This window comes from Vicugna pacos, chromosome 3, assembly GCF_048564905.1.
Source record: "Vicugna pacos chromosome 3, VicPac4, whole genome shotgun sequence".
NCBI lineage: Eukaryota > Metazoa > Chordata > Mammalia > Artiodactyla > Camelidae > Vicugna > Vicugna pacos.
Genome location: NC_132989.1, coordinates 21,097,451 through 21,113,235, shown reverse-complemented (window position 1 = coordinate 21,113,235; position 15,785 = coordinate 21,097,451). Strand labels below are relative to the sequence as shown.

Below are 15,785 nucleotides of genomic sequence, written 5' to 3'. Positions count from 1 at the left end.
GGCCCCAGGGCTGCAGAATTTCTGTATACTGGGCTGGTCAGATGAACCTCCCCCACTTCGCAGTTTTGTTGTCCATCTGTTACAAATACACCGTGGTGTAGGGGAGAGCTTGCCAGAGGAGTTAGCAGCACCTGGCAGGATTTAGCTTCATAAGAAAGTGAAGCTTTCCTCCACTGGTTCTAAGGTCATCCTAGAGTCACCACAAGGGCCAGGAAGCCCTCCCCACCACCCCACCCCCCGCTTTGTCCCGCCAGAGCTTGGCTACTCATTTCCATTTGGCGTGTGATCTTTGACAAACTTGGCACCTTGCTGGGTGAGGACGTGGCGGGGGGGCGGGGTGTGAAGACACAAACACACGAGAAACAGCAGTCCTGTGTATATTTAACAATATATATTTATATATATTTTCTAGATCAGTACATTCAGTTTTTAACTTGCTTTTTCTTCACAAACAGAAGAACTCTTACAATAGTAGACTTTCTAAAATAAATACTATTAAAATAGAGCTTCAAAATAAATATTCTATACAAAGAAAACCTTCTGTGGTAACTTTTGTTGTGGGGTGAGAAGGGGTTACAGTGAAGAGGGAAAAAATGTGCCAGGGTGGGACCCTTGGACAGCTTTTCTGTTTGTAACACGAAACCAAACGGCGGGGCAGCAAGAAGAGAAAGCAAGATAAGACACCACACGGAGTTACCCACAGCAAAAAATGGCAGCGTAAGATGTGTCTTCAACTGTCACAGTCAGCAGAGGGCAAGAAAATGCTCACCGAAGGCATGAACCAGAAGACGGGTGCAGACTGCGGGATGGGATGCCCTAGTGACTTGTACAGTGCAGAGTCGCGTGGCCCACACCCCAATGGACATCGGCTGGGGCAGCACGGGAGATCGGGAAGCTTCGCGGTGATGTAATCTGGGTGCTGGTCCCAACCCACACTTTCCAGTGGGACTCATCCTGAGCCAACTGGGCCTCGCTCCGCGTGCAACGGGGACATGCACAGACCCCAGAAGGCTGGAAGGACCAGGCGTGTCGCGTGAAATTCTCCCACCTGTCAGCTGTGAAGGGCCCGTATCAACAGCAGGGACTGTGAGAAGCCTCTGTTGCACCTCGCCATCTATCTGCGAGGGCATGGCTCTCCCAGACCCAGTTCCCAGGGTGCTTGGGCCTTCAGACCCACCCTCGAGGGAAAGTGTCTGTGGCCCCTTAGGACAGGGGTCCTGGACCCAGCCTTGTGGACCCCACCTCAGTTCCAGGCCAGGCAGAACCACCAGCCACCCCAGGTTGAACAGAAGTGGGAAGCAGCTGGCACTTTTCTAAAAAGGTCAAGACGAGGCCTCATGCAGCCAAGCAAGCCACTGGTGACAGCAAACACCATCAGCCGGAAGCCGCCCAGAAACGTGTTGTTGTTTCTGAGAGCTTGGTCCCTTCATTGGCCCTCGGCTGGTCCCCGGGGGCCACAGGCAAGCCAGTTTTCTTTTGCTTTTTTCTGCCAAGAAGCCGAGAAAAACATGCTGAGGGACTACCGTGCAACAGAGCTGGGAGAACCGAAGCTGAGTGCACGGGACACGACGGGGAGTAATGCAGACATCCATCTAGCAGGCTAAATGCGAACCAAAGAGAGAAAGCCAAAACGGGGGAAGGGAAGAAAATAAGAAACCCAAAACCCAGAAAAATCCGTGTTTACAACTATATACACAAAAAGTCAGGGTTCAGGCGGCTATTCGCCAGGAAACAGGGTCTATGTAGACAGAGACGGTGGGGTGTGTGTGTGTGTGTGTGTGTGTGTGTGTTTGTGTACACAGCTTATGTAAATCAACTCTCCACAGAATGGGCAGGTAGAACACCAAGCTCACCAAAGTGCAACTTGCCACTGGGTCAAGTTTCCCATGGAGACTTTTGAGGGAGGGGCTTTGGGAAAAGTTCTGAGGCTTCACCCAGAGTGGACGTGTGCCCTCTCTTTTGGGGCGTAACCTCCGCACGTCTGTTCTGAAGAAAATATCTCCAGTCCCTTCAGCACACATCTGATACATTCAGTTAGGGTAAGTGGTTGGCTGAACGTGTGTTTCTACCATCCCCTCTGATTTGTGCAAGAGTGTCCGTACATCCATGGCGACCGTGGCAAGGGTAGCTGCGTGAATCAGCCTTAGAAAACGCAGATGCACTGTTTCGTATTTGCCTTTTACAAGCTAGCAAATGTTACATAAATAACGCCTGAAATAAAAAGACCCTCCCCTCCTTTCCTCCAGTCAATAAATACCTGTGGTTACAATTAACTTAGTCTAAATCATAAGATGTTACTACTAGTCTTCAAGAAGGAAAAAAAAAAAGTCCTTGAGAAGCACTGGGTGCCTGACCATCACAGCTACCTGCCTCCTCTTTGCCTTCTTCCCGGAGGCACTTCTGTTCCTACAGAACAAACTGCAAATGCTATGAACTCTGTGCCTAGTGCCTTCCCAGTATCACCCGGGGTAGCTCTTCTGACCCAGGCCACTGTCTCTCATGGGAGGTCAGGGCAGGGGAGGCAGGCACAAAATACCACATGAAGCAAACTGCCCCCCACAATAGCTGGGGAGGAAGGACCAGACACATTACAGCTTCTGCATGCAACAAGTACCTACCCACTGGACGAGCTGCACTTTCTGAGTCCTTTAGCACCTTGAGAGAAAGAGTTGCTACGTCTTTGGGGGCTGTTGGGAGGGGCTCGTGTGGCCACACACAGAAGCAGGGCTCAATCCCAAGAAGCCCCTGGAGATTCTTTCCCCCGCCCGCACTCATTCTGACTCCCCCTCCAGGGCTTCCTGACACTAAAATAGACTTTTTTCCATCATCTGTCTATTTACATGAAAGATACAGACACGGTACACAGAAGGCTACGACAGCAAGCAGCAGAATCAGGAGAGAGGAAACCCCCACCCAGCTCGCCTCACTGTCACTCTGCCAAGGAGAGGTGCTGCCTCTCTTCACTGCTGTTAAAATCCTCTTCTTGGTGGGGAGGGGGATGGTGCTCCTTGAGGTTGCTCGCCCCCCAGATTTTGAAATCAGCCCTTCCTGGGGGTGGCCCAAAAAGAAGCAAGTGTTTTATTATTATTTTTTAACACCGTTAGCATCTGGTTTAATGATTCTATAAAAACTTAAATGACTGGATCCAGAGACCACAGCCTCAGACTCATTGGCAAAATGCTATTTGGTCTCGCGTTTGCCGCCCCCAGCCTTCTCTACCCGTAAAGTTTCTGGCAAGGATCTGGGTAGAGAGGACTTGGGACATGTAGCGGGCAGGTGAGTCTGTGCCTTGGTATGAACCGAAGGACGGTGTTATGAGTGGAACACCCCCGAGAGTTAGCGAGGAAGCTGGAAGGGAGGAAATGTATTGTACAGTGGTTCCTAAATCCATCCGTGGCTCCGGGGAGGCAGAGTGAGGAACGAGGCCGGGACTCACTGGCCGGCCTCTGTTCTCGGGGGGCTCCCACATATATACAACGGGGACCGCCAGGGTCTACACCTTCCCCACGATGTCTGAGCAAACCGGGGTGGAGGCTGGGAGGAGAAGAAGGTATAGACGTCAAGACTCCAAGGGTCTTCTTCAAAGGTTCCCTGGCCACTCAGTTACTGATTCCTCCCAGGCAGCCAAAGAGAATGAAAAAGAGCGGGGAGGGAGGGAGGGAGGGAGGAGGAGGAGGGCTGGGAGGCATTCAAAGCAGCTGCAACTTCCGGATATGTGTCCACATCTGTGTTCCATCTTCTGCAAAAGAAAAATCGCCCCCAAACCACACCACACCCCTGCCACTGTCTGTTTCACACAAAGTTCCAGGACCCTGAAAAACCCCCCAAAGTGCTGCTTCATCCTTTTGGGGAAAGAGAAGGGTGGGTGATGGTGGTCTCTGTTTCTTCGGAAGCTGGGGGTGGGGAGTGTGCAGACTAGCAAGGTCAGCCTCAGGATGCTAAAACCTCCGGTCTCGCTGCGGTGGTTATCTCAGGTGTCAGAAGGGAACCAAGTTTCCAGGGGGAATGCCGGGGCTTCGACCCCGAGTGTCAGAAAGGCTTGTCAGGTCTGCTGGCCTTGGCGTCCCCGGCGGCCGCCTTGCAGATGACGCTGTTCGTGTGCTTGCAGCGGCACCCAGGGCGGCGCAGGCGGTCGTAGCCGCGTTGGGCCAGCTTCACGCAGCCGGTGGCCGGCAGGTAGCAGAGCAGGCAGGGCAGCACCAGGGAGAGGGCACCCATGAAGGACCAGCGGGCGCAGCAGTTTGAATGGGAGCAGGAGCAGGGGTGGTCGGCGCAGGAGCCCTCATCGTCCTCGTTGGTGCAGTGGTAGAAGACGCCCTGCACCAGGCACATGCAGGTGCCGTAGTTGACGAGGGTCTGGGCTGAGCACAGGCACTCCTGGTTGCAGACCCAGCAGGAGGGCAACGTCCGGGGGGACGCGCACTCCTTGCACTTGCACTTCCCGCAGGCCTCGCACAGCAAGAAGTGCTTGTCCAGCTCCAGGGGGATGGCCGGGCCCTTGAGGTCCAGCGGCTTGCAGTGGACTGCCTTGGGCTGGATGCGCACGGCCCTCGGGGAGGCCTGGTCGGCCACGGGTGGTGGGGCCATGTGGTCTAAGAGCCGCTGGTCGGAGGATGTGCTGCTGCTGCTGCTCACAGAGCTGGGGCGCCCGCTGAAGGAGATCCAGTGGTGGGTGACATCCTGGTCACAGCGGGCAGGCGTTGGGGCCAGCTCTGGGGCTCCACCCCGGGCCCGCTTGGGGCCGGTGGGGGGCGCCAGGCCAGGGTTGTCTATATAGTCGTTCTCCACATGGCTGGTCTTCATCTGGTCGATGGGGAGGATGGTGAGTGGGTGCTGCAGCCTGCTGTGGGCCATACGGCTGTCCAGAAGGGGCTGGACCATGACTGAGCTGGGAGTCAAGGGGACGGTCTGTGGGATCGGGGGCTCCATGGGGCCGAGGTCCTGGGCTGCGCCGAGAATAGGCTTCTAGGGGCCCTGGGGGAGTGGAGGAACGGAAGAGAATGGATTCCAGGCATCAGTATGTGGCCTGTTAACACCTACCCATCCCCAAACGAAATAAGAACCAGGCTCCCATCAGTGGACGCTCCAGCATTAAGGCTTAGATGATTAACAATGACAACAGCAGTAACAGTAAGTGGTAGAAATAACTTATTTAGCACTTACTATATGCTAGGGGCTCTTCTAAGCACCGTATTTATTAAGTCATTGACTTCACAATAATCCTAAAACATAACTATTATTATTATTCCTTTTCTAGTTACAGAAAACTAATGTTTCAAGTATCTTGTCCAAAGTCACACAAAACCATCAGTAGCAGAGCTAGGCTAAAACCTGGGCCGTCCGAGTTCATTCTTACAGTCTCCGTGGGACACGCTCCTGATTTCAGATATAGCGTAACAGTGCTAAACACAGGCTCTGGAATCGGATCCAAGTTCAAATTCTCACTTCTGCCTAGCAGTATTGCTGTGGATAAGGTTCTTTCACCTCTGTGCCTTAGTTTTATCATCTGTAAAATGGGTTCTGGTGAGGATTCAATGAGAAAATGCATATCCAAGACCTAGCATCTTGCCTGGCACACAGCACGTACTCTGTAATTTATCACCATCCCAGAGAGCAAGTCTAGATTTCCTGAGCGCTAATAAGCATGACGTGCCAAGCATTGTACCGAGTGCTGAGGATGTGGTGACCAGGACAGGCAGCCTGTGTATGCTCCCATTGAGTTTATCAGCTGGATAAACAAAAGCCTTTATTTCAGATAGTCACAAGAGAAGGAAGAGCTGTATCTGATGCCTGCACGTCCAGGATATTAACTGATTACCACCACTTCTAAGAGCAGCAACCTCCAGAGGCTAATAACCCCTGGGTAGGTGCGCTTCTGACAACTTGGATGGGAAATCCTCCCGAGGGGCACTCACATCACCCATTTCCAAGTGCTGAGCTGAACATTCAGCCTAAATGCTATTTACTAGAATAGCTAAGCCAACCCTGGATCAGTTTCTAATTTCACCGAGAGAGTGCAATTTTAAGTTGGAATCCGGCCAGAGATTCAACTGCAGTGCCTGACACGGAACCCCAGGAAGTCACTTAAATCAAAGAGCGGAAACGGCTTGGTTCAAATTTAGAAAGTGCACATTGTTTTCTATTAGAAGTGCCATTTCCTTGCCTGCTGACCTTTACATTCGGAATTCGGCTGGAGATCAATTTAAAGAAATAGCAGCAGAGGCCAAGACCTCTGCCCAAGGGGACGTGATTTGGAATCCCAGCGAAAGATTAGACTCTGGGAAGATTCTGCTGGTTTTGGGGGTGGGGAACAGAACAGATAACCAGGGTGCGGACAGAAGCGGAAGATGATCACCTCAAAAAAAAAAAAAAAAAAAGACCACTGGACTAATGTGCTGTAGGGTGGGGTTTTGGTAAATGCTTTTTCAAGTTGCTAAGGATGTTCTAATTCAGAGCTGACCCTGTACCTCTGCTGTTAGGTTAATCTCACCTCAAAGGTGATGCCTAAGATGGGGATGTGGATAGTTTTCCACTTCCAGTTCTAACCCCAAATCCCTCCAGTCATGGGACACAGCTGGTCATCCCAATATCCCAGTCACAAGAGAAGACACCTGGCTCTAGGTGACTCATCCATACTTCCCAATGTCTATAGTAAGGAAGGAAGAGGGGGAGAAGAAAAAAAGGGCACGCGGGACAACTCCGTATTGTACTTCCCCTGCTTGGAAACAACAATTTGATCAGAAATGGTTAAATTGCTGAGGAAGGGTTTCCTTAGATGCTTTCCAAGCTATCTGAAATAAAGAGCTGGGGCTGATGCAAAGTTGATGCAGGGAATAAGAGGGTGCTTGTTCACAAGGTTCTCATCTAGGGGATATCATCCAGGATACTGCAAAATGCAGAAGAGGCATTAAGTCTCTTCTGTTAAGGTTCAGTGCTCAGTCAACTGGTATTTCCCCTTCACAAAAGGCATGAACTATTGACTTTGCACCCACAGCCCTGCCTACTTAAAAGATGCTGGTATTTCTGTGCATATTTCTGCCCATCTTGGAGAATGTCTGCCTGGGGGGAGCCTGCTTCCTGCCTCCATGTTCCCTCCAGCTGACAGGAGACCATCATCTTCAACGAGGAGACTTTCCCATGGCAGAGTTAGCCTTAAGAGTCTGGTAGGTCTGCCAGCTAGAAATAGTCATTTGTCAAGGTAGCCTCCTTTGGGGACCCTGGGGTCAGGGCTGGATGGGGGGTGGGCGGTGTCAGTTAAGCATTTATGGAGAGGAGTTTTTCCAAGGATCAGGCTGGCCACGGGGCAGAACTTCAGGGAATGCTACCCCAGGCCACTTATTCTTTGCGGAGGTTCCAAAGTCTGGCTTCTAGAGTAAATGGATTTGGGGCCAAGAGAACAGGGTTAGGAGTCCCGAGTCCCAGCCCTTTGCCTGGAGGAAAAGGTGTGACTAGGCATAAGAATGGAAAATGCTGACAGAGGCACAGGGTAAGACTCTGGCACCAGTCACGAGGTGCCTCAGCCGGAACCCCCACCCTGGACAAAGACGATGTGATTCCCTTATTCCAGAAGCTCAGGTCACAAATACTCAGGGTCCTGCCAGCAAAATGTCAGTGGCAGTTTGAAGGCAGTATTGCCCCATGTAGTTGGGCTTTTGTCTCTCAGGACCAGGACTGGGACTTGCCATGTGTGGGAAAAAATAATGGTACTCCCTCCCCCAAAGAGATTATCCACTCTCCTCCTCCCAGTTCTATTCCTGGGGTTCTTTAAAAACAGGCACACTTTCTATGGATGAAGCCAAAGACATGGGCAACGCTTGGGGATTTTAATAAGCCCTGGAACCACAGGCAGATTCAAGGAAAAAGTCCCATGGACAAGTCCCACCAGGAAGCCAGGGTGGGAGCAGCGCCTGCAGGCATCAACGATATTGGCATTAGCAGGCTCCCATCACCCAAGGCAGGGCGGGTGGGCACAGCTGTCAACATCTGGGTCCACAGTCAGGGCCAGACACGGCGGGTGGGAGCTTGGTCCGCAATGACTCAGCTCTCCTGGGACATGCTGCATCCAAGATGGTTCCAGCAGGCATATTCTCAAATGCATCTTCTCTATTATAACCGTGATGTAGGATTCCTTCCGGCCACCCGCTCAGCAAAAACCAGCAGCTGGCTCAGAGCTGTACCGCTCCAACCTTCTCGGGCCTCATGGCCTCACCTACCAATTAGCCAGACCCTTCACAGGAGGATTGAATTCATTTGGCTGACAAGAAAAACAACTTCCCAATCACCTGCTTGATAACCCCTCAGCACAGTCAAATGAAGTCTCAAAAACCCCCAAGCCTCAATGGGTTTAGAAGCTCAATCTCTACCCCCCAGGACACACCCACCCTCCAGTCTGAGCAATGCCGACGAACTTAAGTGCAGTTTAATATGTACTTTCTGCTTCCCCTGCAAGGAAGGAAGAGATTTATAATATAAATAGGAGAGAGGAGGCTTTGCCTCATTTTTGGCTGTTGGGGAGACTGATGGCCAATTTGGAAGACTATGGACAGAGAAACAAAGCCAGCACTCCACTTAGCCGGAGAAGCACCACTATCAAATTTTAGGTGGCAGCCTTGTGGGTTAGCATGAAGAAGGAAACTTTTACCTCTACGTCAACCTTCCAGTAATAATAATTAATAAGTATGGGAGCAGCTAATACTTATGAAACATTTCTTGGTGTCAAGGTTCTGTGCTAAATCTTCAATGATTTTCTCCTTTAATCCTCACCATCACCTTGAAAGATAAAACCCATTTTGCAGAGGAAGAAACGGAAGAACAAAGGGTCATAGAGTCGGCAAGTGATCAGGGTGGGATGCAAACCCAGACAGCAGAGGCTGTAACTTCAGCCCCGACTTGCAGGAACTTCTGGGTATTCATGGAAGGGCACGAAAGCACCGTTTTCCTTCACAGCCACGAACTCCGCCAGTCTCCCCCGTCTGCCACTAGCCCTCAGGGAACCTCACTAGGCCATCTTCAGGCTCTTCACCAAACCAGCAGGGAAATGCAGCCAGACAGGGCTGACGTCAGACTGGCCCCCAGTCAGGGGAATTTTCAGTGTGGAGAGCGGAGGCTGGGGGGTTGAAATCTGTCATTAAAGGAAGGCTCAGAGCTCAAGGTATCTTCCCTTCCAATTCAGGTTTCTTTGCCAGCCCTCCTGTCACTTCACACAACCCCACTTTAGTGGTTTCATTTTTAGCTTTCTGAAGTGGAATGGGTCTCACTTGTAGGATCCCACCACAAAGCGGCCCCTCAAAGGAATCCCCTCTCCTCCCACCTATAAAGCTGAATTTAAGGGTCCCTTGGGCATGTTCATGGATGGGGCTTCTTGGTCCAGGTCTGTGGGGAAGGGGAGGAGGGGTCAGGGTAAGAGGAAGCCAGAAGAAGAGTGTCCTAGAATACGGAATCAGCAGGATATTAAAAAGCCTAGTGCACACAGCCCCGTATCGGCAGCTCGGGTCTGTGAGCCTGCTACTGCACATGTACCTGCAGGGAGGGGCTGAGCATCAAGGCGGCACACAGCTCAATCCAGGCTGGCTGAAAAGAATCAAGAGGCATGTTAAATGTCCGCTCCACCCATCCACCCTTTCCCCTGGACTCCCCCCGGGGAGAGGAGTTGGGAAATATTAGGAAAACCTAACAGTTGTACTCTGAAAACTACAGGTCAGCTGATGTCAGACTGGCAAGAGGTTCTGAATGACAGGGCAGTTTCTGCACTGCCCATTCAGTCCCAGCAGGTGATTTCAGGGAAGGTTGTTTAACCCTTTAACAGCTCAGAGAAAAAGGTCTCTAGGCCGCCAGGGAGCCCTCCCACCACTATCTCCCACTGTCGCTGGGTTCTTTGTGACAACATCCCAGTTTAGGTCACTAAGCTCCAACCAAATACTATTGCTTAGAAAAGACTTTAAAAGGCGGGAGGAGGGAGGAGGGATGGCAGGGACTTGTCTTCCCTGTACCCTGCTGAGGAAGACTGTCTCTGCCTCTCTGCAGAGAATAAAGCATTTAGGCAGCTGGATTTGTCTGAGCTGACCTCTGGCCAGAACCTGTCAGAGATCACAAAAGAAAACAGCTGCGTTTCCTCACTGTGTCCTATCACCAGTTATCAGTTCCCAACCCTCTTCTCTTCTTCCACAACCAGTCAGCTGAACCCCAAAGCCGCAGTGCAAGGGTGAGTGGGAGAGGTCTTGCTGTACATATTAGCTCTGGGCTGTTCTAACCAGCTGCAAATTTGGGCTTTGATGTATTACCCTCATAATTGTTGTCTGCTCGGATTCCCCGAAAGAGAGATTATAGAAGTCAAGAGGGAGAAAAGAATGGGGCTAGAAGCAGCCAGTTCACTGCTGGGACATTTGGGGAGCTATTGGCCCACATCAAAGTTTGGGGGGTGGAGGAAACCTAAACCCCAGTGGAGGACCCCTCTCACTAACACCAAGATCGTTTTATTTATCTCACCACCCTCCACTAAAAAATGGGCTTATAATAATAGATTTTAGCTTACTCTTGGGATGAGGCAGGAAATGACTCCCCCTTCCCCCCACCAGAAAAAGAAAGACAAGGGAAGCCACTCTTCTGCAAATGGCCACCTGCCCCAGAAGGGCCCCTTCCCTCCTCCGCTAGATCCAGCACATCTGTGCTCCCTCCCCAGTGCCCTTGCTTCCTCCACCGACTGTCCTTGGAAAGAACAATCATGATCACAGCTGAACGGTGAAGCCTCTTAAACCCAGCCACATGTCCCGGATACATCCCCAGCCTTGTCAGCTGTCCGGATCTGCAGGGTGGCCCCAGGCTCCTGAGAGCCAAGAATCCTCCCGCATCATGCAACACCCTGCATCTCCCGCGGTGGCAGTGGCTTCCTTACAACCAGGCCATCCTACTAGGCGCCCAGCAGTACCAAGGGGTCCGGCCACTGCCCTGCACACTTGCTGGCTGCTCAGCCATAGCCCCTTGGGAGAGGTTTCTTCTCCCCACTCTGCAGATGCGGGGACTGAGGCCCAAGTTTAGTACATTTCCTAGCCAGTCCCCTGCTCTGGCCGAGCCCCTACCTTGGCCTAGAAGATGTGATACCGTTTCCAGGATGTTGCCCTTCCTCACTTTCTTCCTCTGGCTTTTTTGAACAAGCAAAAATATATTTCAATGAGTCACTGCTTTCCCTTCTGTCAGGTAGACCCAGGTTGCCCGTGAGATGTAAGCTTGGAAGCTTCTCCACTCTTGCGATTCCTCCTTAAAAATCTGGTCATGTCAACATCCCAAATCAAAATTTCAACTATCGCCCTAGATCCAGAGGTTTTCCTCAAAAGGGACCTTCTACCTTGGTAGGGGCCGGATGACAGACACACTGGATTCAGAACCAAATTGAATGCCTTAACTTTCTAAGAACATTGAACTCCTCTGAAAAGAGGGGACTCCTTTCTGAACCTTCTGGTACTAACACCTGGGCCCTACTCAAGAGGATGACCTGGAGAAAGAAAAATGCCTGTGGGGGCCCAAAACTGCGGGCTGGAAGATGTCACACGAAGGGACTAACATAATAGCATCGGGAACTGGAAGGGAGTTCCACACATGTGATCACAAAGGCTTAAACCCCAGAGCAACGTACCTCAAGGGCCACTTCTGAAGGTGTTAATGGGTGTTTTTTCCTCCCTTAATTTTAAAAATCACTGACTTTCAAATTTTGCACTGAAAGGCGGCCTTCATTTGTTATTCAAGTCAGCCAAACCTCTGGGCAGAGGCAACGTCAGGTTTACCAGAGTGGGGGATGGAATTCCAAAGAGCCTCATCTCTCCACCTATTCTGGAAGGATGAAAACAAAAATGACATCTGCGAGCTCCAAACGTCCCCAACCCCCAGCCCCTGCCCTGCTTTAACCAGGAATTATTCTAGTGCATGTTCTTTGTCGCCCCCCACCAAGCCCCACCAAAGTTTCAAGGAGACGCTGCCATCTCAGGAGGCAATCTGGGAAAGGTCATGGGACTAGGCAGGAGAGCATTTATACTCCACAAAAAGAGGACTGACCCCCCCCCCCCCAGTTCAGAATCTGAAAGGGAAGATAACCAAGAGATGTCTTTACAGGTCTTCTTCATCCAAGCTGACCAACGTTTGTCCTTCAAGGTTTCAGCAGCCCATCACCAAAATGACCCCTACCCAGTACTGGCCGCAAAGCTCGGTTGGTCAGGGTGTACACTGCTCAGGTTAGGATTCGTCTGGAACCTTCTGGCAAGTGAGGACCTTCTCAAGGGCTGGGAAAGAGGAAATTCGATTTCATACTGGACATGTATCACCCTTCTTATGAGAGAAAAAGAGAGCTAGAGAGATGGGGTTGTGGGAGAGTCGATGGCAGCCCTCTCTTTCTTTCCTGGTCTGCCCCACACCCACTCACTAAGAAAAAAAAGATGAAAATTTCAGATGTTTAGGCTCCATTCGCGTGAAGATCCAGAGAACTCTAAACATTGTGAAATCACCAGTACAATTGGGTAGGGCATCAGGCCAGACCAAGCTTATTAAGAGATTGATAAACCTACATTTCCTAAATGCTGTGGGCCTTCACCGTCCAGCTCTGTATCCCCCAGAGGCTCAGAGAGCCTCGGTCAGCTAACCAGACAGACATGCACTTGCTGCCGCCCCTCCCTAAACTGGAGAGAATCATGCCACTGGTTTGGGAGCAAGAAAGAGGGGGTTCCCACTGGGTCTGGGCACCCCACTGAACCCAACCCACACCCTTCCTTTCAATACTAACCATGCTGGGGCCTCCCCGAGCTTGATGCGCCAGAAGGCAGCCTTCTGCCCTCAGCCAGGCCTGGCAATATGGATACCCATCCAGCAGCTGGTGATTGAGGCAGCCAGTAGTTCTCCCCTTTGCCCACCAAGCAGCCCTTCTAGCCCAGTTCGCTTCTCCCATCCATCGCTGGGCCCATCAAGCCATGCAACCGTTTCCCACCCCTCTTGCCTCCTCTGCCCACAACTCCCAGCCCCCAATCAAAGAGAATTGAGAAACCGTCTTCTTGCACAAGAGCAGCTACTGTCTAAATGCTTTTTGATCGTCTGCATGGAGGGGGAACTGGGCACAGCCCTGGCCCCAGTGATGGAGCCAAGCTCCAGCTGCCCTGCCTGGCCAAACCCGCCCTCACCCCCCCTTCATTGCCCCCGTAGCCTTGGCGATTCAGAATTTTCAGAACGTACCGTCTCTATCCTTTTCTCTTCTCAGTGATGTCAACCCTGGTACCACCAAGAAGGAAGGAGGGAAAGCGGGAGCCTTATCTCTCCTACGCACGCAACCTCTTCCTCCAGCTCCCACACGCCCGGCGTTATGTAAACGCACCTTCAGCCCCCACCACAGCCCCAGAGCGGCCCGGGGCCCCCGGGGCCTGGCACAGCTCGGTGCCCAGGGATAGGGAGATACGAGGAGGCCACGGAGCCTCGGGCCCTGCAGAGGCCGGGGAAGGGAAAGGCAACTGCAAGGCAGTTGCACAGCATAAAATGCGGCAGCAGAGCAAAGGTCAGACGGCGAGGAACCGCCTCGCCAAAGAAAGAGAGAGTAAAAATGCCCAGTCCCAGGCCAGCCCCGCGCTGACCATCGAGGGGGAGGCAAAAGGGAAGAAAACCCAGTCCGTCACGGCTCCAGGTGGGAACGCAAAACCTACGTCGAGCATAGGCCGCTGCTGCGGGCTGGGGAGATCTACGGCAGAGCTGGCACCGTGGGCAGCGAGCCCGGGGTGGGCGAGCCGCCCAGGGGGAGGGCGCCCGCCGGACCCAAAAGGTGACTCCTGACGGAGCCCAGAGCCTCCTATTCCAGCGCCCGAGGCGAGTGATGGCAGGAAGAAAGAGGCCAAGCCAGAGGCAAACTCCCGGGACACGCTCGGGGCTTCCGACACTCAGAGAGCGGGGAAACCCGGCTTGGCAATGCCCGGGGGTCGGGAACGCCGGTGCCAGGCTGTGAACACCCCGGCGCCGTGCCGGCCCAGCCGAGGGCGTCAGGGAGCTGCGGCGCACCGCAGCGGCTCCAGGAGGCGCAAGGAGAGGGAAGGAACACTGAGGAGCGCCTAGAATTAGCGCACCATTTGCCCTAGCCCGAGGGGGAGTCGCTTCGCGGCTCCGTGGAGGGCAGCTTCACATCCCGAAACCGGCCAGGGACTTACTTTGAGGAGACGCAGAGTCACAAGCATTGCTCTGCTTCTGTGTAAATCCCCGAACCCGAGCGGGTCAGACGCCGCGGTCCTAGCAGACGCCGGCTGGAGGAACCCGCACGGTTCCCTGCGCTCCGCAGCGCCAGCTCCGCGCTGTCAGCTCCTCTCGCTGCCTCCGCGGCGGTGTTGCAACCACTGCCTGGGAAAATGGCTTTTTTATGAATGGGAGGGAAGGGCGCTCCAGGGCGCACGCGCGCCGCTCGCGATTCTATGAATGGGTGGGCACAAGAGACCCCGCGCGCGCATGCGCCGCGCTCCTTTTTTTATGAATGGGGGGCCGGAAAAGAACTTAACCCGTGATTGCTGGGGCTGGCTCTCGCTCCTCCAGGGACCGTCGTTCTTTTACAAAGAGGGGTGAGGTTGTTGTTGCCTTTTTTTTTTTTTTCTTTTATGAATGGAGGGCGGCGGCGACTGCTGCAGCTGGCTCAGCTGCGCGGGCTGTACCCCCTCCCAGGCTACGAGAGGAGGTAAAGGCCACCTTCACGCCACTGCGGGCCTGGGCTGGAACCGTCAGTGTTGCTGGGGGGCGGGGGGCACTGCGGCCTCGGACCCTGGGCTGAGAGCCGGGTGGGAGAGGACACACCTAGATCTAGGGATCTCTACCCGCCGCAGGCAGTAGGGAAGGCGGGCAGGGGGAACGGGAAGACCCCTGCTGGGGGCCTTCTCTTTCTCTAGACTAGGGGCGTCGGGGGGAGGGGTCTTGAAGTCGTGTTTACCAAAAATTAAGAAAATGTCAAACGTTCATATCAAAGAAGGGCGGAGCGGGGGTTGCTGAATGAATCTGGTTCCTTTCCTGAGTCTCCCTGGAGTGAGTGCAGACCACCCCTCCCCCCATTTCTTGGGTGTGGACGACGACAGGGCCGAGGCCTCTTCCGGCTCCAGTACCCCCCGGGGCGATACTGGCTACTCGGCGAGAGACCCGGCTCTCGCTTGGCAGCGCCCTCCTTCCCCACCCCTCCACCCCCGCCCCAATGTAACGTCCGCAGTGCCCCGGCGTCCGCCCGCCCTCTACTGCCCTGGCTAGTGCTCCCCTCTCCACCCCCTTGCTTTTCCCAGCCCTCACAGGACATGGGCCTGAGGAGCCTCTGTCCACCGTAGGCCACGGCCCTTTGCTGCTGTAGGCGCCTCTCCCCAGCCATCCCGGCTAGCGCCCCTCCGGGGAAGCGGGAGCGGCCGAGAACTGGCCAGGTGGATGGGTGGAGCCGGCTGCACCGAGGATGCTGCCGGGGTGGCCACGGGATTAAATAACAACAGGGCTCTTGAGCCGCAGAGGAAATGGAAATGGCCGGGATCTTTTCTTTGCAGTTAATGATGGGGCGGCGGGGGCGGGGGGGAGCGCATCAGCCCTGGCCCGTGAAAAGAAAAGCCCCCGCCATTAGGCCTGACTCCGGGAAGGCGAGGAGCCCTCGCAGCAGGCCCAGCCCCGCCCAGGAACGGAGGAGGCTGTAGCCTCCGGGGAGTCCTGGGTAGGGGGTGGCTTTGATGCGGGGATGAGAGCTGGGTCAGGGCCTGAATCCCCTGTGAAGGTTTGTCTTGCTGGTGTTCTCGCTTCACCGGGAAGTTGTGAGGCTG

General features: G+C 53.6%; 1 protein-coding gene across 5 annotated transcripts; it reads right to left on the bottom strand.

Annotated features, from left to right (window-relative positions):
* Positions 1 to 376: 376 nt before the first annotated feature.
* On the bottom strand, positions 377 to 14,362 carry SPRY4 (sprouty RTK signaling antagonist 4). 5 transcript variants are annotated; one of them, XM_031671953.2, is made up of 4 exons: positions 14,166 to 14,350; positions 11,630 to 11,823; positions 9,520 to 9,570; positions 377 to 4,974 (listed from the first exon to the last, which is right to left on the bottom strand). In XM_031671953.2, the coding sequence occupies exon 4, from the start codon at positions 4,927 to 4,929 to the stop codon at positions 4,030 to 4,032; it is 900 nt and encodes a 299-aa protein (XP_031527813.1). In that variant the 5' UTR covers positions 4,930 to 4,974; positions 9,520 to 9,570; positions 11,630 to 11,823; positions 14,166 to 14,350; the 3' UTR covers positions 377 to 4,029. The 5 variants fall into 5 exon arrangements, with proteins under 5 accessions (XP_031527813.1, XP_072811927.1, XP_031527839.1 ...); XM_072955826.1 differs by lacking the exon at positions 14,166 to 14,350 and adding an exon at positions 12,767 to 14,148; XM_031671979.2 differs by lacking the exon at positions 11,630 to 11,823.
* Positions 14,363 to 15,785: the final 1,423 nt, after the last annotated feature.

What these genes read in the sequence shown, in the direction of transcription:
- SPRY4 (XM_006204510.4), bottom strand. Translation starts at nt 4,929, where the DNA reads ATGGAGCCCCCGATCCCACAGACCGTCCCCTTGACTCCCAGCTCAGTC.